The 26,986-nt window shown below is 43.0% G+C and overlaps 1 protein-coding gene across 1 annotated transcript in view; it reads right to left on the reverse strand.

The window, feature by feature from the left end:
- Nucleotides 1-26,986, reverse strand: part of LOC138286654 (sterol 26-hydroxylase, mitochondrial-like) — a 198,386-nt gene that overhangs the window by 26,066 nt on the left and 145,334 nt on the right. The window contains exons 6-7 of the mRNA XM_069227118.1: nt 21,562-21,728; nt 6,797-6,878 (exon numbers count right to left, since the gene is read on the reverse strand). Coding sequence (XP_069083219.1) covers nt 6,797-6,878; nt 21,562-21,728 — 249 coding nt within the window. The remainder of the gene's footprint in view (nt 1-6,796; nt 6,879-21,561; nt 21,729-26,986) is intronic.

Consider the following 26,986-nt stretch of genomic DNA (forward strand, 5'->3'; position numbering starts at 1 on the left):
CACTGGCTCCCCATTGACAAAAGGATCACCTTCAAGATCCTCATCCTCGCACACAAATCACTCCACAACACAGGCCCTGCCTACCTCAACGAGAGTCACCTTCCACACCCCCACACGAAACGTCCGCTCAGCTGACCTCTCTCTCGCCTCTGTCCCCCGCATCAAACACACCACCACCGGGGGCAGATCCTTCTCCTACCTTGCACCCAAAACCTGGAACGCCCTCACAACCCACCTTCGCAAGACCCAAAACCTACTTCTTTTCAGGAAGGGCCTCAAAACCTGGCTTTTCGAACAGTGAACCTCCCAGCCCCTTTCCCTCCCCCCCCCCCCAGCGCCTTGAGACCCTCACAGGTGAGTAGCGCGCTTTATAAATCTCTTTGATATAGATCTACCTCTATATATATATATATATCTATCTACATAGATATATCTATCGATATATCCATGTACCTAGATATATCTATCTACATAGATATATTTAGATCTATATATACATATATATTTTTTTTAGTTGTTGTATGGTTTCCTTGGGGGCCAAAATGGCCCCCAGGGAAACCCTACAACATCTAAAAAAAAATATTGCCCCCACAGGGGGTCTCCCTGCCCACGGGCGACCCCCTGCCCAGGGGGCACCTACCTTTTTAAAAAAAAAAAAATTATGCCGGGGGGGGGGGGGGGTACGGGGGCCCGTTTTCCGGGGGGGCCGCCCCCCCAAAGTGAAATCCCTGGTGTCTAGCTGTGCTGCGATCGGGGGCCAGGAAACACTTTCAGGTTTCCTGGCCCCCCCGATCGCAGCACAGCTGCGATCGGGGGGCCAGGAAACACTTTGAAAAGGCCTCGTAAGAAAGGGGAGACTCTCCCCTTTCTTACGAGGCCTTCTGAAACTGTGCACAGCTGCGATCGGGGGCCAGAAACAGTTTCAGAAGGCCTCGTAAGAAAGGGGAGAGTCTCCCCTTTCTTACGAGGCCTTTTCAAAGTGTTTCCTGGCCCCCCGATCGCAGCTGTGCTGCGATCGGGGGGCCCAGGAAACCTGAAAGTGTTTCCTGGCCCCCGATCACAGCACAACTGCGACAGGGGGCCAGGAAACACTTTCAGGAAGGCCTCGTAAGAAAGGGGAGACTCTCCCCTTTCTTACGAGGCCTTCCCGAACGTGGAGAAGGCCGTTTTCCCCATTAAAGCAGGAAGCGGCCGCAAGGCTGCTTCCTGCTTTGATGGGGAAAACACCTTTGAAACGTCAGCGCGCCGCACAAAGGGGCGGGTGGGGGGCGGGGGGAGACACGGAAGCTTCCGTGTCTCCTGAGGGAAGTTAAAAAATATAAATAAATCCTCGGGTGCGACGCACCCGAGGATTTATTAATACCCTTCCTGGTGTCGGCCACTGGTCGTGACCCGCACCAGGGAGGGTGTGTGGGCGTCGGCCAGTGGCCGACGCCCGCACTCAACAGGTTAAGGAATTCACTGAACAGACGCAAATAGACAAATGACTGAATCTATGCTTTGTTGAATAATGCGCTAATAATACTCTGCTAAGATTAATCCATGTTGACGTCGGGTTTCGTTCTAATGTTTATGATCTCGGCTGTGATGAAGTCTTATTCAAGTTGCCATATTGTGACATTGCTGATGTGTTTTTTGGTATTGAGACTAATAAACTTACTAGTAGAGTTGTAATCAATAGGGAATAAATATCATAAATCTCACTAAAATCTTGTGTGATTATTCATGACTGAAGGGTCATGGTGTGTTTTGATTCTTCTTAATGTCACTGATGAGGTCATTGATCTATTGATTGACATGTTGAATAGTTATCTCGTCCTAAGGAGACTTCAATCACGGCCTAAAACAAGTCTCAGAGCGAATAAAATATCTAGATTGGGACACGTTATCACCTCTCTAGCTTTCCTGTTCTCTGTATTTTCTCACTCTATTCCCTTACTCTGCCCTGTGTGCTCCTTATCTCCTTTCCCGTGCTCCACCACTTCCTGCCTCCCATTCCTGTTCCATACCTGCCCACTGCCCCCTGCATTCCTCCCACGACTTACCTAATGGAGGCCGCAGCGGGGGTGCGCACTGCGGTTATGCCACTGGCACATTGAAGACATGCTAAAGGAATGCCCATCTGCACCCATTCTCAGCCTGTCCATGCCCAGCGCCAGGAACCCTGTCCTCCTTCTACCCACAGCGGACCTCCATGCTCTCAACCACAGCTGCCGCTCACCGCACTGCTGGTGCGCAATAATGAATGAGTGTTCTCCTGCACCTCATGAAAATACTTATGTATACCCAACATCCAACACTCTCCTCGCTCACACCAACAGCACCCTTTGCCCCACTCTCTTACCCTCACATTGATCAGCTGTCACTCACAGAACCATCCACACTCTCGTGCATACTCAACACTTGCTCATTCACCAAACTCGCCACAGATTTGCGACCTGCTGCATGACTATGTCACAGACCTACTGTTCTTTAAGAGAACCTGGCTGAACCCAGCATCAGCCCCTGACACTGCTACAGCCATCCCCACCAGCCACAAGATTGCCAGAAAGGACCACCTGCACAAACCTGGAGGCAGAGTCATTAGAATCTTTAGGGACACTACCAGTTGCTCCACATCCTTCAGCTATTTGGTACACCTCAAGTTCAAACTGCACATCACAATCATCTTCACAATGAGACCTAACCTACAGACCACCAGGAACATGCACTAACTTCGACAGCACCATCACAGGCTTCACGGCACCTTCATCATCAACTCTAGCACCTTGTCTCTCAGAAAACTGAACTTCCACAGATCGAAACTCAACAGCTCTGCTTGAACACCTCAGAAATCTCGGCCTCATCCATCACGTGACTGAACCAACAAATTCCACCAGCCATCATCTGGATCCGATTTTCACATCCTTTGACAACACTGCAGTTGACAAGTCATCATCAATCACCTGGACAGACAAAGTCCTTGTCGGAGTTAGCATCCACGTCCCGCACCACCATTGACAAGCCACCACTGGACATGCCTACCAGAACAGGAACAATATCCAAGAGGAAGACTGGATCACTGCTGTTTCCCCACACTGCGCAAACATACCAACCACCTGCCAGAAACCATCAGAAGTGCAACAGCTGAATCACTGCCATTGTCGACACCTTGATCCTCAAGTGCAGTAAAAGTCACAAAATCCATACTGTAAGCCAGCTGGTACACAGAGGAACTCAGGATGACAATGCATCACTGCAAACATCTAGAGCACAGGAGAATGACCCAGGATATTGTGAACAAGAACACCTTCAAATGCACCCTGAAACGCTACCACCAACAGATCCGGAACACCATGTGCACCGCTCTTGCAGACTTCATCAGCCCCAGCCCCAACAGCAGTAAAGAGATCTCAACTTACCATCTACCACTTGGAACAACATCACCCCTTACAGGACCCTGGTGACAAGGTCTCAGGATTCTTCAGCAGCAAGATAACCTCGATATACAGCAACTTAATTCCTCAACCGCACCTTGCAACTCAACTTTCCATCTTGACAAAAGAGGAAACCTTGACCTTATGTTCCCCACCCATCACAGCGGACAAGACTACTGGCACCATAAAGTCAATCTACTTCGTGGCCACATTGGACCCATGCCCCCATAATGCTTTCACCAGTGGACTCCAACACACCTGTGCAGCACTCATACCGATCCCCAAAGCTTCTATCTCTTCAGCCAGTTTTCTGGGCATTTGGAAACATGCCACAGTTCTCCACTACTCAAGAAACTGCCTGCCAACCCATCTACACTTACCAGTTACAGACAAGTCTCCTTACCCTTATCTGGCCAAAGTCTTAGAGAACCTAATCAACAGATGACTCACCGACCACCAAGGCAACTAACAACTCCATGACACCACATAGTCGGTCTTCAGACCCAAGCACAGCACTGAAACAGCCTTCATCACCAAATAGGACATTTGCATGATCCCGGGCAGAGGAGACACAACAGCCCTCTTCCTCCTGGACTTCTCTACAGCATTCAACGTGGTCTCCCACCCCATCCTCATCCAATGCGTACACAAGATTGGAATCCAAGGACCCACTTTTTGCTGAATTTGCTCTTTCTTTAATAGCAGAAAACAAGCAGTCAGCCTTGCCCCTTACCCCTACCTCTACTCTGAGGACACCCACAACCTCATTTTTGGAATTCTGTAAGATTGGTCCCTCAGTCCTCTGTAATGCATACATGATCTCTCTAGTCAGTGTCATCCGTGCCCACGATATCGAAGTCCTCTCCTATGCCAATGTCATAGCTCATTCACACTCTCTTGGATAAGACTCCCCTCATAAGGAACAAGTTAACCTGCTGCATGACCAAAAATCACCAACTGGATGAAGTCCAGCTGTCTCAAACTCAACAAAGACAAGACAGAAGTTGTGATTTGCGGCAAGAACACCTCGCAACAGGCCTCCACCTGGTGGCCAACTGAACTAGGACCCACCCCCTACACAGCACCCTCATCAGGAACCTCAGGAAAATTATAGACTGAAAACTGGACTTGACAACACGTCATCGCCATCATAGCATCATGCATTCACACCCTGAAGATGCAGAGGAAAATATTCAAATGGCTCCTGAGCAACACCTGCAAGACTCTTCAAATAACCACCCCTCCAGCCTACCGTAGGCAAGCATAGATTCACACCTACTTAGCACCAGGATACCCTCCCAGGTAACAGTGTGCTCTAAACATAACATGACATGACATAATCAGCAGTATTTTCTACAGATGGAGGGTGCAATTTGCTCTTGGCCGATCTTCAGGTGACATTTCCATACCACTCATGCTTCAGCCTCTAAGTTTATCACGTTAGCATCACTCAGTGGCAATGTAGGACCATGTTACAAAGTTACCCAATGTATATCCTGTTTACTACGTATGAACTACTGAGCCATATCTGACAGTCATATAGTCAACAACTGATCCTTTCATAGTTTACATAAGACTTTCGCATAACCAATGATAGAACTTGAACTGGCCTACAACAGATCATTGCACAGGCCTTTACATAGTGCTAGATTCTCAAAGGCTCTAACGGACCATTACATATTCTTGAATACAATTTATCTAAGGTAGGCAGGCCCTACATGTCATAAAAGACTCAGACCAATTCTCGTATAGCCCTCATAAAACCATCATATAGCCACAGAATGACTCATGTAGCCCTCAAGAGCACTTCACCTAATAAACAACAAACCATAAATTCACCTTCCCCTTCCACACAACATAGCCTGATTTGGCCACAAACATGCTATCAAATATCAATTCTCTCTCATACAGCTCTGAAAAGCTATCACATATGAACCCACAGATTCTAACTTAACAAACAAACCTCATATTGTCCTTCCCAGACTCTCACATCACTACAAAGGACCATCACCATAATCACCAATGGACCCTAAAGTCACATATTTGTCAGCATAACATAACCAACTCACTCCTACAGACCTCACAAGATCATCACATACCCTCTGTCTGCCTCTCCTATAGATGTCACTAAACAATCATGGCCATCAACTGACTCTCAGATAGTCTTTAACATAAAAACACAATCTGTGCTCTCACAAAGCCATCAGGACAACATTATCTTATATAAAAGCTGGCATACAATTACCTGTTCACTGACTAACTCTCATTTTGCCCTTTCAGACCATCACATATCCCTTGACCTACCGCTCCTACACCCCCCCCAGCAATATCCACTGATTGACTCTCAAATTTCCCCACAAGATCTTCACATATCCAGCAAATGATTGTTAAAACCCTTAAGAAGCCTTCACATACCCACAACTTGAGTCTTATAATGAATTCAACAGACCATCAAACCTACACAGCTCGAAACAGGATATTCTCTAAAACAACCCACAAATATTATCACATATCCATCGACTGACTCTCACTTTGTCCATTAAAAAAACAGTCACATATCCAGACTCTCATGACCACAAAGGGATTTAACAAACCTACACAAAAGAAAACGACGTATCTTCAAAAAGGTCCTCAAATACACACCAAAAGACTATCAAATATCCGCCAAATGACTGCTCATAAGACTGTCAACAAACGCTCAGTCTCTCAACTCACACAGGCCTCAATGCAATCTACCTTAATCTAAGCAAACAATTGCATGTGACACTTAAATGCTCCTTAACAGATCCTCAGACAGCAAGTTACAAACCCTCAACTCACATAGCCCTCACCACAACATACTATTAACATACCTTCACATAGCCACGGACTCTTATGTAACCCTCAACACAACCTACCTAAATTAATCACCATTAAATCCACACGCTACCACTCATATAGCTCTCAATAGACCTTCAACGCGCATAGCAATCAGCATAACATACTATAATATAACCCACAAAAGACCACGACGTATCCACTTACTGACTGAGGTATAGTCCTAGATATATTGTTCTCACTAGACTCTCAGATAGTCACAAAAGACTGTTGCATCATCTCATACATATTTTCTCATACCCCTTAGCAGATCCTCAAATAGTCCATATCTGGCCGAAGCTGAGCCTTACATACCCAACTATACCTTCATATAACCCCCAACAGATCCTTACATAGGCCTCATAAGAACCTGCGTATACCCCTCAAAAGGCTGTCATGATGACCTCAAAAAGACACAGACCTATCCAACACCTTCACACAGCCCTCAACAAATACCCACATATCCCCATATGTTTTAAGCTTCTGAACTTAGCACAAAGATGGACTGTGACAGGAAGACTTACGTTTTTGGGAAAAGAATATTCTCCGATGCTTATCTCTTTTTCAGTAGAAACCCTGGAATTAGTCGGAACAACAGGGTAGAGCCTGACAAAGCAAAAAAATAAAACATTATTATTGAACAAGAAAGGGAAAATCAGAGTTGAATCAAATTACCTCTCATAGTGAGATTATTGTTTTCATTTTGAGCTTTATTAGGATTTTTCACACAAAATGTAATTTTGTTCTAAGTCCTTTACAGCAAATCATAAGGAGTAGTGGGTGAGCCAGGGAGCAAGCTGGCCAATGTTTCCAGTTAAAATATGGGGTATCCGTTTTCAATGTATATATATATATATATTTTTTTTTTTACCGAAATAGTAATCAATACTGTACAAAGACAAAAGGAGAATTTGCTGGAAAAGTGCCTGGGCCCACCACAGATGCACACTGGACATATAAAAGTAGCCCGGGCCTGCTGCAGCTCCCGGTCAAGAGTATAATTTACGTGCTGAAGTGTGTTACTTTTGCACAATAGTTGGTACAAATGCATAACCTATGCATATCTTTAGAAAAGGTATGCAAAAGGTAGACCTTCAAAGGGTGTAACTATGTTACTTTTAATTGTGTTTTCTACTGGAATCTCTCAGGTTTTTCAAACATTGATTAAATATGAGCAAATGTTCCTGGAAATCATCATTACCAACACACTCAGACTCAGAGAGAGAGGGCATACATGATTGGTACTAAGTAATGTTGTCCACTACTGGCATCAATGGGTGGTAGTGACATCATAAACCACTAGTTACTGCCTAATTATGGATTTACTGCATCAAGCACAGTTTGCCACAACATGTGCATATTTCACCAACAAAGGCTGTTTATATCTCAAATGGATGAAAATAATACTGAGGTAGAAGTTGCTGCATAAATTGCATTTTTTGCTGCATAATTAGGTGCTGCACATCATGTAATCCTTGTTGCCCTGACAATATTAAACCTCTGCAGAGTGGTTTAGGGGCTTTCATTACTATGATGAAATACCTATTTCAAGGTATCTAAAACTCGTGCCCCCGCCATCCAGACTTTTCAGATTAATAGTCTTACTGCAAATGTTGCAATTATATAATCACAGAAGATGCAATTACAGATGTAATAATAAGTGGGATAATTAGCAGTGCATGGCGAGGGCACAAGTTATCGTTACCTTGTTACGAGATATAGTTACTTGAAATACCTAACTATAACAGGTACATTTCTATGGTTTTGTGCATATAAATTCTGATCCTGACTATAACAGCCCTGTAATCTTTGGGTTTTTTGGTGAATTTCTAAGGTTTGTTAAATGCTAATTCCCAACTATAGCATCCCTTTAACCTTTGTTTTTTTCAGTGAATTTCTATGCTTTTTTTTCAATGCAGTGGGGGTTGGCCGAGGGGCCTGCAGCCAACCGCCCTCGTGCATCCAACCCCACGCCATGAGTGAAAAGCAACGAGAAGGCACTAAGAAACCATGAGAAAAAGTAAGGAGAAAACAGTGAAAGCTAGGGAAAAGCAAAAAGAAGGCACACAAAAAATGAGGAAAAAAGCAAGAAGAAAGAAGTGAAAACGAGGGGAAAGCAAGGAAAACAGCACACAAAAAATGGATGAAACAGCAAGGAGAAAGCAGTGAGAATGAGGGCAAAAACACAAAATACGGGGGTAAAAGCAAGGAGAAAGCAGCGAAAATTAGGGAAAGGAAGAAGGCACACAGAAAAACAAGGGAAAAGCAAGGAGAAAGCAGCGAAAACAAGGAAAAAATAAAGGAGAAGGAACTCAAAAACAGGGCAAAAAGCAAGGAGAAAGCAGTGAAAATGAGGGAAAAGCAAGGAGAAGAAACACAAAGTACGGGCGAAAAGAAAGCAGAAAGTAGTGAAAACAAGGGAAAAGCAAAGAGTGGGCACACAAAAAAGGAGGGAAAATCAAGGAGAAAGCAAGGCAAAAGCAAGGAAAGGGCACACAAAAACTGATGAAAAAGCAAGGAGAAAGCACTGAGAATGAGGGGAAAGCAAAGAGGAGGCACTCAAAAAACGGGGGAAAAAGCAAGGAGAAGACAGGAGCAAGAGCGATGCAGCAGCACAGGGAGAGCAAGACCTTTAAACGTTTTTAGATCCAGGCAGGGTCCCTATGGGACCCCACCACCATGCTGTGGGGGTCAGGGTATCATTATTTTACCCCCTTGTCTTCTTTTTAAATGTTTTTTTTCCTGGGACTCGGCTGAGTCGGAGTCCTTAAATGGCTACCAGCACTTCCTGGTTAAAGTGCTGGAAACCAATCAGATCTCACCATGAGATCTGTGCTTAGATAGCTATCTTTCTTTTTTCTTTAATAACTACAACACTACTGAACAGATTATGACCCAGAGCTACCTTTCTGCACATTTGGTGTAATTCCGTCCAGTTCAAATCATGTTCAAAATCCCTATGGAAAATTGCATGAGCAAAATGCGCTTAGGGACCGCCCCCCCCCCCTTTTTCTCGGCCCCAGCTAGACAGATTACCCCAAAACTTTCAAGACAGCAGCTGAAGTGAGTGGCAAACTAGCGCCGTTTGAAGAATCTTCACAAACATTTCAAAACTAAAGTTATTTGCAAAACAAAAAACGCTTTTCCTATGGAAACTAGCTATAACCACCTAATGTATATGTTTTTTCACTAAAAAAACAAAAAACAAAAAGGTGTTAAAGGGATAGTATGGTTAGGAATTTTAATTATATCTTACTTTACATTAAAAAACTCACTGAAAAATCAAAGGTTAAAGGGATGTCTGTTAAAACATACTGTTTTAAACTAACAAACCACTGAAATTCACCAGTTCTAATTATCTGAAGAAACTATAACTTATGCCTTAAAGTAACTATAACTTGCGCCCCTCCATGCGCAGTATTGTTATCAATGATGTAATTTCAGATGTGGCAGTGATGTTAGCAGCAATGTCATAGAACATGTCATGAATGATGTGATATGGGAGGTTATTAGCAGTGCAAGGTGAGGTCGTGAGTTACAGTTACCTTAGGGCATGAGTGGTGAAGATCATTTGTTCGTAGCTCCTTAGGACGGAGTTGAATGTGCTCCCGTCTACACTGTCTTGGCGCATTCTCGATTTTTGCTCCAGTGGTTTGCAGCGATGATTCATCAGGCTACGTTCCTGTGTGTTCCAACTGGTCTGGGGTCTAGGTCTTGTTGTATTGCTATGTTTGAGGGGGCTTCTTCTTTTAAAGACAGTTTTGGCAGGAAACCAGTGATGTATTTTCCTGTGCAGAGGTTGATTGGAAATTCAGTGATGTCACTTCTGTACATATGGATGATGGGAACACCAGGGATGTCACTTCCTATGCAGATGGATGATGGAAATGAGTCATCTTGCTTGTCATCTACTTTTAGAAACAGATTTGGCGGGAAACCAGTGATGACACTTCTGGTGCAGATGGATGATGGACATCCATTGATGCCACTTCCTGTGCAGATGGATAGTGGGAAATCCAGTGATGTCACTTCCTGTGCAGATGGTTGATGGAAAGGAGTCCTCTTGCTTTGTTTCTTATTTTAAAACATTTGAACCTAGCTAGAATGCCCCTTCAACTATTGTTTTTTTCAGGTTTTTTGTGTATAAAGTATTATATATTTCCTAACTGTAATGTAACTTTATCATTTGTTTTTTTTTCCTAGTGAATTGCTACAGATTTTAAAAAGTAAAGTAATATTGTATTACCATACTTAAAGCCTGGTCCCAGGCTCTGCATCTAGCACCCAATGGGCAGCCAACCCTATGCCGTGTACAGACTTTGGCCGTTTGCAGCCTGGGTTTGGCGGCACGGCCTGGTCTCTGGTAGGTGAATGGGTGCAGGGCCTGGCGTCCAAACTAGCACAAACCCTCACGGATGCGCAACTGATTATGTGAAGCTACAAAATATAGGGTTTCATTTTAAGTAATGCAGACCTACAGACTTTGTCAGCTGGTCAGAACACCAAAATATAAAAAGTGGGCCTATTGGCCTTATGAAGGGGTCAACACATCAACTTATATAAAGTACACCTATTGTCTTTGTAAAAAAAAAAAAAAAAAAAAAAAAAACACCAATAATTATCAAATGTATATTTAATTAATTCACTAATTACAATATGTTATAAAAGTGATTGTCTTGAAAAAAATTAATAACGTTTCATAAAAAAAAAAAGTCAACATGTCTGAGTCTTTTTTTTTTTTTTAAACCATTATCGGCTACAAACTGCAGCCATAGAACCACCAGGCAGGGAATCATAGGGGGTCATTCTAACTCTGACGGGCGGCGGAGGCCGCCCGCCAGAGTTCCCCCCTCCAGAACACCGCTCCGCGGTCATAAGACCGCTGCGGTGATTCTGGGTTTCCCACTGGGCTGGCGGGCGACCGCCAAAAGGCCGCCCGCCAGCCCAGTGGGAAACACCCTTCCCACGAGGAAGCCGGCTCCGAATGGAGCCGGCGGAGTGGGAAGGTGCGACGGGTGCAGTTGCACCCGTCGCAAATTTCACTGTCTGCAATGCAGACAGTGAAATTCAAAGTGGGGCCCGCTTACGGGGGCCCCTGCAGTGCCCATGCCATTGGCATGGGCACTGCAGGGGCCCCCAGGGGCCCCACGACACCCCATACCGCCATCCTGTTCCTGGCCGGCGAACCGCCAGGAACATGATGGCGGTATGGGGTGTCTGAATCCCCATGGCGGCGCAGCTGGATTCCTCAGGGCAGCGGAAAACCGGCGGGAGACCGCCGGTTTTCCTCTTCTGACCGCGGCCAAACCGCCGCGGTCAGAATGCCCTTGAGAGCACCGCCAGCCTGTTGGCGGTGCTCCCGCCGACCCTGGCCCCGGCGGTTTAGTATCGCCGGGGTCAGAATCACCCCCATAGTGTCCTTAGGGTGGGCTCCCTGGGGCATTGATAAGTATTGGTCGCCAGTGGATGGGGTCCCTTGGGCAGATATTGCTCGGGAGAACCATGGGATTGCGGGAGACAAAAAAACTTCTTCTTTTTTTTTTTTTTTTTTTTTTTTAACCTTTAGATAGAGGGGGCAGGGCATCCCTACCCTATCCCCATATTTTACTTTTTTCAGATTTTTTCAGGAAAGGGGACTAAGTCCCTGAGTCCCCCAATGCCCGCCACCATTTATTATTGTGTTGCGGCCAGCAAATCAGAGCGTTCGCTCCCACAGGACCCTAACTCCTGTGGGAGCAAGGTAGCCAAAGAAAAATAAAGACCCCCTCAGCCAATCAGAGCACTCTATTTATTTTACTTCAAGCCTGCAAGACACTTGTGAGTGCCCCACGAAACCAACCATCCAAATATTCAAAAATGTTGTAACCTTAATTTCTCAAAAACAACTGAATGGATTTACACCAAATCACAAAAATGCACGCTCTCTGGACCAAGATCTAGCTTCCTGCCAAATTTGGTGTGATTCCGTTCTAGACGATTTAGCTGTATCTCATTCCCAAAAATCCCTATGGAAATTGCATGGGGAAATTGCATTTTGGGACCCCCGATTTTCTTGGCCTCCCCTTGACAGATTACCCCAAAACTTTCCTGGGAGGAGCGGAGCAAAAAAGTGATTTTTTTTGGAACGCTTTGTGAATATTCGTCAAATACCGCCCAAGCTATTAGTAAACCAACAAAGCTAATTCTTATAGAAAGGTAGTCCTAATTATAACTACACAGTGGCGGCTGGGCACAGACTCACTCAGTGGGTGTGATTCTCACCTCTCAGATCAGTCTTGCTTATTGCTTTTGTTGTGTAGCCATTTTTAAGTACAGCTCCATGCACGTTAGTTTGACATACTAGGCCGCTGTGCACTTTGCCCTAGTTCTATTTTATTCAGCTTCGCACTATTATTTTACAATAACCAATTTTACGGTCTTGTTTTAGTTTCTTCTATCAAACTGTTTAGCTTCGTTCAGCACTGTGTTCTCAAACAATGCATTCTTGATCGCCCTGTGCTTCAGTCAAGGCTACAGTCTGGTACATTGCAGGTAAACGTGGTAGAAGTTTAGTCTCCGACATTCGTAGAAAATACACATCCTTACGTAGGGACATTTTCTTAGAACATCTGTTGTGTTAGTTATAAAAACACTTCCTAGTCCTAGTACACGTCAAGAGGGAGATTCCAGCCAGGGAACCACAACTGAATGCTGAATGCCCCGTTGCAGATGCTGACGTAGATTACAGGCATTTGCACAGGTATGAGGGTAGATGTCCTCCCGGGGAAACATGAAAGGCAGGCTTAGAGCTTAAGATGCTGTGCTCAAAATATAATTTAGAGAGAGAATAGCCCATAGACCTTAGAGGCACTATGATCGCCTTATTCTTGTGTTTCACTCTCATCGTTACTATTTTAATATTACTGTGTTGCGTAGTTCTGGTTATTGCAGCTCACACTTTGCTATCCAAAATGCAGCCCTTTTATTAAACCAATCTTTAAAACTTATTGATATAAAGTCAGAGACTGTAGGAATTATTGATTCAGACTTTATTCCATCTCCAATGCTCCAACTGTCCCTTCCCTTCACACAGCTTCCCTTGTGCTTGCCTTCTGTCAAATCCTCAACATTCTAATCTGGCCTCCATTGCCCAACATTCCGACTGTCCCATTCTTGGACCTAGGGGGGGAAGGGAACTACCATTCCTAATTAATTGTAATCTCTAACAACATATTTATATTATTATGTACTTATCCTATGTCTTAACCTATATGATATGTAATTAACTATGTGACATAAACCATATTACAACACTTCTTCCCCCTTAATAAATTAACCAAGATTAATATATTTTGCAAATATTATACGCAACATTCCATGAACATACATGGCATACATTTCCCCAAATATTTACATAGATAATAATACTCTTATGGTATAGAGAACATCTTCAGGTGGTAATGTCATAGTCTTTGTGCCATATTGGAGGGTTGACTCGTCGATGACTCAATTCCCTTTGGAACTTGCTAACTGAGGAACCCTTTGCCAACTCTTCCGGTAAAGATCCTTCCACGATGTTTTCTTTTTCCTCTCCGTCGAGTACCGATTGCTTGACAAGTCTGTCCATGATCCAACATTGACCATTTTCCAATATCACTACATTTTTCTTTACTTTTTTAATGCGGAAAGGACCCATGAATTTGGTGCCTTTCATTCCTGTCCGCATTCCACCCACTGGTTTCTTTACATATACTTGATCATTAATTTTCCATTGTTGTTTTTTTACACCCTGTGTGGTATCATATCTGCTTTTATACCTGTCCTGGTGTCTAGAGATTCTGATTTTACTAAGATTAGTGGAACACTCACTTCTTTCCCCTCCCTCTAACCAGACAGGAAAAAACTTAGTACATTGTTTTCTGCCTTTCAGTGCTGTAAACGGGGACACATTAGTGATCGAATTGGGAGTGGTGTGGTATGCCCATAACATATCTCTGATTGCATTTTCTACATTTAAGTGGTTGATGCTGGCTAGTTGAATACAATCTTTAATCATACGATTTGTCCTTTCAGCTAAACCATTAGCTCTAGGACAATAAAGAGTAGTAGTAAAGTGTTTCACTCCCATAGATTCAAGGAAATTCTTCATCACCGAAGAAGTTAATTGAACTTCATTATCTGTGATGAGAATTTCTGGAATACCCTCCAGGGCAAAGGTATCCTTGAGAAAATTAACGACCACATCAGTAGTTATTTGATTAACTAATTTGGTAGTGATCCAATGCGATTGATAATTACCTAGAATTAAACCAAATTTTTTGATTACTCCCGGAAGATTGATAGGGCCAATGATGTCAAACCCTACTTTTACCCAGGGTTTATCTGGTACCTCAACAGGGGATATTGGGGCTTTGTGAACTATTTTACTTTTGTCACTGAGCGCACATATGGAGCAAGATTTAACTTCCTGCTCCACCATAGCATCCATGTTCGGAAACCAAAATCTTACTCTCAATCTAGATTTGGTGAGGCTTCTGCCTAAGTGACCCTCGTGGGCTAATGTAATGATCTTGTGTTTCAGACTTTATGGCGGTATGATCTTATCATTCCTAAACACAAGATTATTATTCTCATTGATCTCATACCTCACTTCCCAATAATTGCTAATGATTTCTTCTACATCTTTTTTCGATGATGGCCAACCTTTCTTTGCTTTAGTTCTAAGTAAGGATAAGGATTCTTCTATTTGGGATGCAGATATCCATTCCTCCTTACTTATTGAGGGAATGTTAATCATCATTATGGGATGTTCATCACTTTCAAAGTCCTCTTTAATGTCTAACGGGACTCTGGATAAAAAATCAGCAGCTGTGTTCCTGTTGCCAGGAAGGTATTAAATTTTTAAATGAAAATTTTCTAAACCTAAAATCCACCTAGCGATTCTAGGTGTGCTGTTGGAAAATCCTTTGGGGGAGAAAACATAAACCAGGGGTTTATGATCAGTCCTTAAATCAAATTGAATGCCCCACAGGAAAAATGTAAAATGTTTGATGGCCCAGTAACACGCTAAAGCCTCCCTCTCAATGACAGAATAGTTTGTTTCCGCTTTACTTAAAGCCCTGGATGCAAATGCTACAATACGTTCATTACCTTCCACTATTTGAGATAATGTCGCACCTAGACCCAATTTACTAGCGTCAGTGGTGAGGATCGTCTTCCTTTGATGATCGAAATTACACAGACACGGTGCATTCGCTATAGCTAATTTAATTTCCTTGAAGGCATTATCATGTTGTTCTGACCAGTTGTACGGTACATGACTTTGAAGTAATTCTCTGAGGCCAAACGAGATTGAAGAAAAATTTCTGACATACTTCGCCATGAATTCCGCTAGACCAAGGAAAGATCTTAACTCATCTTTATTCTTAGGATCCTCTGCTTTTTTTACCGCATCCACTAACGAGGTTTTGGGTTTGAACCCATCTTTAGAAATGATATGCCCTAAGTATTCTACTGAATTTACTCCTATGCGACATTTGTCTTTCTTTAAGGTAAGTCCTGCTGTTCTCAATTTGCCCAATACCTTCCTTAGATTCTTATTATGCTCCTCCTCAGTGGCTCCATAAATTAGAATATCGTCCTGGAAACAGAGGGTCTTCTCTACATTACCCAGGATATGCTGCATGATTTTCTGGAATACAGCAGCAGCTGATGCAAGCCCAAAGGGCATCCTGTTAAACATAAATGAGCCCAACGGAGTGGTAAAAGCAGTAAGCAATTTAGATTCAGGATGCAATTCTACCTGATGGTACGCACTTGAAAGATCGAGTACCGAGAAGTAACTAGCTTCACCCATTGTGCTTAATAACTCATGGATTCTAGGAAGGGGATGTCTCTCGACCCAGATGTTTCTATTAAGATCCCTTAGGGCCACACAGATCCTAATATCATTGCAACTGTTCTTTTTAGCTATAACTATGGGGGCCAACCACTCCGAACATTCAATAGGTTGAATAATCCCTAGAGCTTCTAACCTTTCAAGCTCCATCTTGACTGCACCTCTCAATAGGTGCGGAACGGGTCTGGTTTTGTGTACTATTGGTTTAGATTTAGGCTTCAATTTAATTTTATGTTGGAAGTTTTTTAGCAGACCTAGTTTCTCACAAAATATTTCAGGAAACTCCTGAAAAATCTGATGATCTGCGATAGAAGTGTCTACGCTCAAAACTTGTTCAGGATCATTAGGGTCTAGTTTTATTCCTAGTTCTCTTTGATGTTGCCATCCTAGTAAGCTTGACCCTTCCTCCACAACATAAACTTTTCCGACTATGGAACGGCCCTTAAAAGAAATGACGGCTTTAAACATACCTTTAAGATGAATAGGATCCTTATTGTATCCCTTGGGGTTAACATCAGGTTTTATTAATTTAATTTCACAATCATTCCCCACATTGCGGAAATCAGCAGCATTTATTATAGTAGAAGGTGAGCACGAATCAGCATATACCCTTATATTTCTGCCTTTAACCGAAATTGTGCATTCAGGGTATTGTGATCGACAAGTATCTTCTGTTTTGACCTAAAGCACAATTTTCTTAATCAATTGAGCATTTTCATCCCATTTCTTGTTGTCAGATTCTTTTTCTACCTTGGCTAAGTTCTTGCATACCCTAGCAAAATGGCCTCTCTTGTTACATTTTCTACAAATTGCTGATTTTGCTTGGCAAGAAATAAAATTGGCCAAATGATTACTACTTCCACAACGGTAGCACGATAGACCATCTCTACAATTAGATTGTTTGTGTATTAACTTATCACTAGTTTTTACCTTAAGAATACTCTCATTAATCGTGTTATCTGTGATTTCGTTTACATGTTCAATTGCAGTTGGGGACCTAATTTCCTGTAGACATATGGCAGTGTGCTCAATAGAGTTAGCTATTTCAATGGCTTCTTGCAAATCAGGTTGTCTTTGAAGTAATTTCTCCTGAATTTTAACATTATTAGTGCAACAAACTAATTGATCTCGTATGAGAGAGTCATTTAGCTCACCAAAATCACATAATGAACTTAGCCCTCTTAGTGCAGCAATGTAACTGACTACATTCTCTTGTTTCCCTTGGCTACGAGAAAAAAACTTGTGTCGTTCGAGGACTACATTAATTCTATCACCAAACTGTTTTTCTAGCTTTAAATATGTAGTGACATACTCATCCTGTGCTTGCCCTTCAGGAACATGCGGTTCTGGTAGAGATTCATAAATTTTTCTGCCATGGGTACCCAAATTATGCAATAAAATATGCTGTTTTCTGACAGGATTGAATTTATCTCCACCAATGGCAATTAAGTACGACTCAAATATTTTTATCCACTCTTTCCATGGCACATTAGGTTCCCCCATTTCATTCAAGAAAGGAACTGGTTGAGACATGCCCGCAGCTGCCATGGTAACAGACAAATTTGTAGAATAAGTTCAGACAAATTATAAATACTTTGAATAATTACAACAACGTACTATCACTTTTTACTATGTATATATCTGCACTATAAATAATTAATGTAATACACAAAATTGTAAGATGACATTGCTAGAACATTATTACTTGAAAGTATTATTTATAGAAAGCTGTGCCTGTCAGCGTAATTGTGGAAAGGAATTCTAAGCTGTGCCTGTCAGCGCGCCTGACAGGTCTTATATTCTTTTATATCTTCTTTCTTACTTTCTTTATTTTTCTTTTCCGAAAGAACCTTGTTTATAGCATGCACGGGTTCAATATCTCTGTAAGCGCAGACCAGACGAAGCGCCTTAACGTTTCAGTGCTGCGAATTTGGAAAAAACACACTGTGCGTTTGCCCACCTGTCAGCACCTCGCTGACAGTTCTTAATGTGTTGATTTAAAAAAAAGAAGTACGTTGATATTTAATAGCTAAGTCAACAAAGAGAAACTCCGTGCGTTCGCCCGCCTGCCAGTGTCGTCGTCAGCTGACGCGTGTCAATGCCTCAGCGTTGAGTTTCTGAAGAGAAAAAAAATTCACGCTGACTAGAAAAGGAGCGTGTATTTGTGTAATAAACAATTACATGTGTTCGCACTCCCGGTCGAGCACCTCGATGAGAGACTTGTGCGATTAATTTATCTGCTTCCTGAGGCAATCGGCGCGCCAGTTAAAATATCAAGAACAAAGAATGCTGCCTGAATACATTTCACTTCTGCCGCTTCTTGCTCGATCCACAAGTTCAAACGCTTGTCTGGTGGGAAGAGCGCGCAAATAAATTTCACTCTGTCCGTATGTTGTCACACGTATATACACGTTGACAAACGTAATGTAGAGTACTCAAGGCATCGCTTAACATTGAAAGACAATTATTAAAGTCTTTTTAACAGTCGAAATTGATAACTTACAGAGTCCTCAGGAGGGAATGAAGGCAATTGAAGAATAATCTTAAAAGGGGTGGAGATGGAGGTGCCCCCTTACGCACCAACTCGTCGCCAGTGATATAAAGTCGGAGACTGTAGGAATTATTGAGTCAGGCTTTATTCCATCTCCAATGCTCCAACTGTCCCTTCACTTCACACAGCTTCCCTTGTGCTTGCCTTCTGTCAAATCCTCAACATTCTAATCTGGCCTCCAGTGCCAAACATTCCGATTGTCCCATTCTTGGACCTAGGGGGGGAAGGGAACTACCATTCCTAATTAATTGTAATCTCTAACAACATATTTATATTATTATGTACTTATCCTATGACTTAACCTATATGATATGTAATTAACTATGTGACATAAACCATATTACAACACTTATACTGCCTTTGTTGTCATTTATATATGAGACTGCACTGTGTGTGAGAGAACCGGTTGTGACCTGAGTGACCACGACTTCCCTGAGAAGTACCGCTATGACATGCGCTCGGCTGCCCAATTGTCTCTACCATTTGGGGGAGATGAGGCACTGCTAGTTAGCCGGAGCAAAACCCGGATCTAGAGCGACAAGCGTCAACCACCATGGGTCAGACTCAGTCCCCCACATTGTGGACGATCTGCTGCTCAAAATCCAGTAGTCTCATTAGGATAATGAGAGCCTACGCAACACTTTAAAATCTTGCTTCTTGGAGCCCAGCCCCACTAAATTAGTGTGATTGATACAGTCTCACTCATTTGGTGGTCACACTCCATGGTTCGAAGTGTCACTTGTTTTGTTTGGTGTGAATCATACACTCTAGAGTACAATCTCATTCACTGGGTGTGTGACACATAGGGGGTCATTAAGAGTTTGGAGGACAGAAAACATCGTCCGCCAAACTCCTGCGGTCAGGTTGCCGCCAGTGCGGTCCCCTTCCCGCGGACCCTATTATAAGTTTCCTGCTGGGTCAGCGGACGGAAACATAGTTTCGGAACGCTGGCCCAGCGGGAAACAGCCCACAACACTGACGCCTGCTCATAACTGAGCGGGCGGCAATGTTGCGGTGCGTAGGGGGCACCAGCAGCCGTCGCGCATTTCACTGTCTGCAAAGCGTGATGGGATTTGACCATGGGGGCCCCTGCACTGTCCATGCCAAGTACATGTCATGTGCCAAGTGCATGGGCAGTGTTGGGGTCCCCTGCACCTCATCTCCGGCAGCCTTTACAGCGGCCGAGAGGAGGTTCGTAATCCTCAGGGCAGCGCTGCCCTGGTGGCTTGGAACCGCCAGCACCAGGCCATCGAGCGGCAGAGAAGTGGTGGTCTGACCATGGTGCACCTGCCATGGTCGTAATGTGGCTGCTAGACCACCAGGGTCGTAATGACCGGCATAGTCAGGGACACACAGCCTCACTCTTGGCCATTGTCAATGGTTCTTCTGACTCTAGCACAAATGTTTGAATATGACTCCCCGAATCATATTCCGGTGGATCGCTTAGATCCTGGGTAGCCATACATTTCATTGTACAACTGGAAGAAGTGAAGGAGCTGGAGTGTCAGAAGTAGGCTCACAAAAGGTTGGGAGTTCTCCTGAGAAAATGTGGGTGTCTATAACCATGCAGTCTGCTGCTGCCCTGCTTCAAAGGTGAGAACTATTCATTACATGGACCGATGGGCAGAGGAAGAGAGAATAGAAGGACAACACAAGGGGGGTGAGTGAAAAGAGAGTGAGAAAGCACAGGAACAGAAAGGGACAGTAAAATATGATAGGAATATGGGAAAAGAGTGTGGTTGAGATTTAAAAAAAGAAATTGGGGATGAGCATGAGGTGAACTGAAACAGACAGTTGGAGAGACAGAGGGAGAAAGAATGGCTACTGGAAAACAGAGGGGCAGAGTATGAAAAGACAGAATCATTTATCACTTTTTTACATGAACACAGTATGTTTTACAAATGGTCTTGCTTCAAGTTCTAGGGAGGATGAATAAGAACATTGCATCAGCCCACCTTCAAACTTAAAGCCTCATTTAGAACTTAGCGGCCTGGCCACTGACTTTGTCTACCAGTCAGGCCACTAAATTTACAGTTCTTTGACGTTTACGAGGATATGTTTCCCTGAAGCAGTGCCTGTGTCCAGAGAGGGAGTGATTTTGGGAGACAAATAAGCCTTGGTGGCATGCTGGCATGGTGTACAGTTGTCTCTTATGTTCTCCCAGTAAAAAGAGACCCAAAGCAAGGGGTGGGGACAGGTTTAGGGGGCAGGTTTAGGACAGACATAACAAAGGTCCTTGTTTGTGTGTGAAAATTATAGCCTCTTACCATTTCCAAATAACCATTTATGGTCATGTACCAAGTATGTATGTAAACAGCATTGTGGGCACCCTGTACACATGGACACTTCGCTCATACATTCCCTACCAAACTCTCAACTCTCTTTTGTATACCTTTCATAGTCATATATCTCAGAACTACAAATACCCCCTCATGAACACCTTATAATCACGCCTAGCTCCTAACCTTGTTAACCTATTAAGCCCTATGCTGCGTTTTGTAACCAGGTCTGCACTATGTAACCACAACCATTTCAGATAAATATAAAATATAACATAAAACTAAAATGAAAATTGGCAGCACTTCAATGTTCAGCCACTTGTTTAATGTGGTTGGGAAGATGGGCTGGTGGGGCACACAGAATCAATTGGCCTGGGGCATGTTTCATAAACACTGGTCAATGGCGTGTTCAGCAGCGACCTCACTGTCACTTCTGGAACTGGGCCATGTGAAGTACAGATATTGCCTTCTGGTGCCCATCAAAGTATTAGTGATTAATTCCACACCCCACCCACAAAAATAACATGTGCAACTTCTGATGTCCCACATGTGGGACTCCATGCCTTAGCTGAAGGGTTTTACCGTAGTGTTTCCTTGATAACAGCCTTTAGCAGAGGCATTTCTGCAATATGTTCTGTGGTTGGGATCTGACAGCCTGGAATGACACGGATCACTTCCTGGTAAAGGGCATTCTGGATCTCAGGATCGTTTGCCAGATGATACAAGGTCCAAGACAATGTGTTGGAAGTCTGCAAAGACAGAAAGGAAGGATTTACAGGGCCTTTTCTTTGGTACACTTTAATACCTACATAAGGATTATGTTACTTACAGTGTAAGCATCTGTTCCTGCCATGTAGTGCGGTAGATTCACATGTTCGGATACTTCTGACATCTAGTGTTTGGTTCAGATGTGTACAAGTTGTTTTTTTCAAATAAGTTTTCAGAGTCACAAGGAAAATTGACCCCTCTTCTCGGTTATACTGCACATGGGCATCGACTCCATTGCTAGATTGTTTTCCCTCAGTCGGGTGAGAATGGAGAGTCAACATACCGTTAATAAGAGATGTCCATACATATGAGGTGTACTAAAATACTGCAACGGCCATGGGTGTCCAGGGACGTGGGCAGGCACATGTGGATTTACAGCACTACATGCCACGAACAGATGCGTACAGGGTAAGTAATAAAATCCGTTCAATGGCCTGTGTGGCAGTAGATACACATGCTCTGCATAGATTGTAAAGCAGTGCCGTCCCAAAAGCAGTGGCTAACTCGTGGGTGCTGCAATTGTTTGAAAAAAAGTACGAGGCACATCTTGTCCAACATATGCTTGTTGCTGTGCGAAAACATCCATACAATAATGCTTAGTAAATGTGTGCAAATTATTGGTATATTACCCAAAAAAGGCTTAGAGGCACCTATTTTACGAGTTGAGTATGCTCTAGGAGGTATGGGTCGAAGTCTTTTAGCTTTAGTATAACATGTTTGGATACATTTAATAATCCATCTTGATATACCTGCTTTAGATATAGACTTCCCTATATGTAGAGGTGAGAAAGCCACAAAGAGGTGTTTAGTTTTACGAAAGTCTTTAGTTCTATGAATATAGGACATTAATGCTATTTTAACATCCAAGGTGTGTAGAGCTCTTTCTGCAACTTGACAAGGTTGAGGAAAGAAAACTGGTAACTCAACCGATTGGTTCAGATAAAAAGTAGAAACCACTTTTGGAAGAAATGTTATGTTGGTACAAAGTACTACCCTATCCTTATGTATTTGGAAAAAAGGTTCTTCTAAGGTTAATGCCTGATGCTCACTCACACATCTTACTGAAGTGATTGCTATCAAAAAAGCTACCTTCAAAGAGAAAACATGGAGTGGACAGTTATGTAAAGGTTCAAATGGGAGTTCAATAAGTCTGGTGTGTAGAATATTAAGATTCCACATTGGTGCTGGAGGCACCCTAGGTGGCATTACCCTTTTAAGACCTTCCATAAATGCTTTAGTAACTGGAATTTTGAACAATGATAAATGTTGTCTGTTTTGTTATGCTGCAACTGCTGCAAGGTGCAATGATATTGAAGTATATGCTATCCCACAAGTTTGTAAACAGAGCAAATAGCAAACAATATTTTGAATAGTTACATTAAACCCATCAATTTGTTTGACAATACATAGAAAACCTTTTCCATTTAGCGGCATAGAATGCTCTAGCTGTGGGTTTGCGTGCTTCCTAAAGAATGGTCATGCATTCTGGATGTAATTATAAGTATCTAAACTCAATGACCTCAGGAACCAAATTTTAAGGTTGAGCTCTTTGAGATTTGGGTGCCTGATTTCTCCATTGTTCTGAGTGAGAAGGTCCGGGGTAGGGGATGCTTCTCGTGTGGAAAGTTCAACTAGTGTTGTGAACCATGGTTGGCGTGCCCAAATGGGAGCCACCAGAATGAGGGTGAGAGAGAACTGTCTCAGTTTCATCATCACGAAGGGAAGAAGAGGGAGAGGTGGAAAAGCGTATGCAAGTAACCAACTCATCCACAGAGCATTGCCCTTGGAGAGAGTGTGGGAACCTGGAGGCGAAGTTTGGGCATTTTGAGTTGTTTGCTGTTGCGAACTGATCTATTTGTGGAAACCCCCACTGATGGAAAAAAATTGTAGGACTTCAGGGTGGAGCTCCCATTCGTGGACTTGTTGCTGCATTCTGCTGAGTAGATCTGCAAGATCGTTGTCTGTCCCTGGGAGGTGTTGTGCTAACAACTGAATGCGATGGCGAATTGCCCAATGCCAGGTTGTGTAAGCAAGTTGAGACAACTGTAGAGAGTGTCCCCCCAACTCTTTCGGAAAATAAAACATGAAGTCTCCTTGTTGTAATAGTGGTATTACATCTTGTAGAGTGATCATTTGAAAGTGTTCTGACAGGATGTAACGATTTAGTGGTCTGAGAGCTAGATTTGGCCAAAGTGAGCCATCTTTTTGAGGAATGAGAAAGTACAAAGAATATACTCCCATTCCTTTTTGATTATTGGGAACTAACTCTATCGCTCCTTTCTGAAGGAGAGCCTGTACTTCTTGTTTTAATAGTTGTAGACGTCCCCCGACAGTTGTTGTGTGATTGGGAGGAATGATAAGAGAGTCACTGCTTAGAGGTGGAAGGGGTGGCCCGTTTGGAGGCACCTCTTTCTCGACCCTAGAATTGTTTCTCCTATATGATCCTTTGTAAAAACCACTAGAAGGAGATGGTGAGTGTTGTTGCCTGAAAGAGGTAGAAGATTCTGATGTTGTTTGCCTATTGCCTTGTCTGAAGGCAGGTTTGCAAAGGAAGCCTTGGTTACCAGGAGTTTGAAGGGCCCCCATAGACTTTGCAACATCAGCATCTTTTTTTTTATTTTTTCTAGTTCCTGGTCCACCTCTGAGCCAACAAGGTGTCCCTGATCAAAAGGCGAGTTGAGAAGTGTTTGTTGCACCTCTGCTTTAAATGCTGATATATGCAACCATGTGTGACGTTGTAATAAAATACTTGTGTATATTCCCCTTGCAGCATATCTAATAGAGTTATTAACTTGCCCTCCTGTACAAGTTGTCTTCTTTTCTTTTTAAAGTCCTCTGGGAGATGCTGAATAAGATCTTCCATCTCTTCCCACTGGGCTCTATCATATCTTGCCAACAGCCCTTGTGTGTTGACAATTCTCCAGTGGTTGGCTGCTTGAACCCCCACCCTTTTGACTGATACATCGATAAGCTTAGACTCCTTGTCTGGAGGAGGTGCATCCCCAGACGTTTGAGAATTAGCTCATTTACGAGCATTGGGAACTACTAGAGAATCTGGAGAAATGTGTCCTCTAATGTAAGCAGGATCTGTAGGGGCTGGTTTATATTTTTAACAACCCTAGGTGGGATTACTAGAATGTGGAGAGAGTCTTTAAAAATGTCGGCACATGCCCGTACTACCATTTAACATGGGCAGGTATTGAGATGCCCTATTGGTGGAAAAAAGGGTTTCAAATAAGAAGTCATCTTCTATAGGGTATATATATAATGGGACCTGGTGACATGCAGCCGCACTAGCTATCAACTCATTGAAGGATATGGTGTAATCTGGTGGAGGTGGTTTCGCTGGGTATGAATCTGGATCTGTATCCCCTGGTGGGTCAATGTCATATGTGTCCCAAGGGTCTAATGGTGGCTGCTGTGTGTCATCATTCCTCTCCTGATCTTCTATATAAGATTGTGGAGATCCTAATGGAGTTTCCTCTATTAAATCTTCTGCTTCTGAGTGTGAGTGGTGTTTTGTTTTTCCAGAACAAACTCCCACTTTTGAAGTGTATTCTTAGAGAAAAAAAAAAGAAAAGGTTTGCCTGGCAGATGCGGCAAACTGGACACCCACTCACAAATGTCTCTGCTTTCAAAGGGTTGTTCTGAAGGTTTAGAGATCCACACCAGGTAGGAAGAAATACATCTCTAAATTGGACACCGCCAGGGAAGCAGAGGCCATCCCTTCTGCGGATTTGGCAGGACAGTGGGCCGCACACTCATGTTCAAATATCAAGTTTCTTCCAGGAACTCAAACAGAAAGAGCGTTGCACACGCTAAACACCAGAAGAGCTATCATGCACTACATGGAGAAAACAAAACCAATCAGGAGGGGAATGCAACTGTTTGTGTCATTAGCAGACAATAACAGGGGAAAACCAGTACAAAGAATACCATCTCTATATGGATCATGGAAGCAATCTAAATGTGTCAGACAACAGTGGTTATACAACTACAAACCAGGCCTAAGACACACGACTCACAAAAAAGAAGCAACGATAGCCTTCCTAGCAAATGTACCATTGCAGGATATTTGCATGGCAGCTACTTGGTCATCAGTGCATATTTTCACAAAGCACTATTGCTTAGTCATACAAATGAACAAGGAATTTCAAGTGGGCCAAAAGATATTAAAACATTTATTTGCAAGCTTGAACCCATCTTCAACCCAACCACCACAAGGTTAAAAAAAACGAATCAAAATGTGTGCACATAAAGTGAATCCAGGAAAGATTCTTGCAGCAAAACTAAATGGTTTACCTGTAGAAGTAGTTTTGCAGCTTGAAGAATTTTCTGTATTCACAGGCGACCCACCCACTTCTCAAGAAGATGAGGGTGCAAAAAAAAATATATAAGAATCTGAAGATTGCAACCAGGCGTAGGAGCTTAGAAGGATGGCGTATGATGTCAGGAGAGGCCAGATTAGGCACCAAATGGTGGGACAGTCGTGGACTACTAATACAGTGGAGAATTCCAGACCCAACCATTAGATGGCGGAATAATGCACAGCATGTGAATCCAGAAAATTCTATAAGATGCAAAACCACTGCTACAAATAAGAAACCATTTTGTTCCATGACCATAAGTCTATAGGTAACTTCACCCCTCGGTGGTATCAGTGCCAACATGTTAAGCACTTCAAGGGTCATGTCAGGTGTCCCAAGCGGGCACAGCTGTTTTTTGTAGGAGTTGGCAAGTACATCTATCTTGGCAACCATGTCCAGAATAATGCATCCTAATCCAACTAACATCTGCTTAGAATTGAAGGTCACAAGTTTGAATATAGGCAACAGGAATTTAGCCTTGATTGCTATATTGACACTTGTTATGCAAGTCACTGTGACCTCATAGTGGCACAAAGGACTTTTTGACTAATAAATTATATTAATTGTGATGAAAATAAATAGTTTTAGATTAGTTAACTAACCCCTTGGCTATATAGTTTTTTCAAACCAGGGCCCGAAATGAAACTGTTGCTCGTTATTGTGACAAATACTTATCAATTATGTACCATGCGGTATATATTGAATTGTTTTTTGGTGGTGAAAATTATTTTTAGATATTGGATATTGTTGTAGACATCAAAGGCACTCATTATTTCAGCCACATCACGATGAAAGGCTGAGCCCACGACAGTTTGGACCTCTGATCTGCAAGTTGCACACAAATCCTTCTGAAGTTGGATTCTCCCACTGAG

Source organism: Pleurodeles waltl, chromosome 3_2, assembly GCF_031143425.1.
Source record: "Pleurodeles waltl isolate 20211129_DDA chromosome 3_2, aPleWal1.hap1.20221129, whole genome shotgun sequence".
Lineage (NCBI taxonomy): Eukaryota > Metazoa > Chordata > Amphibia > Caudata > Salamandridae > Pleurodeles > Pleurodeles waltl.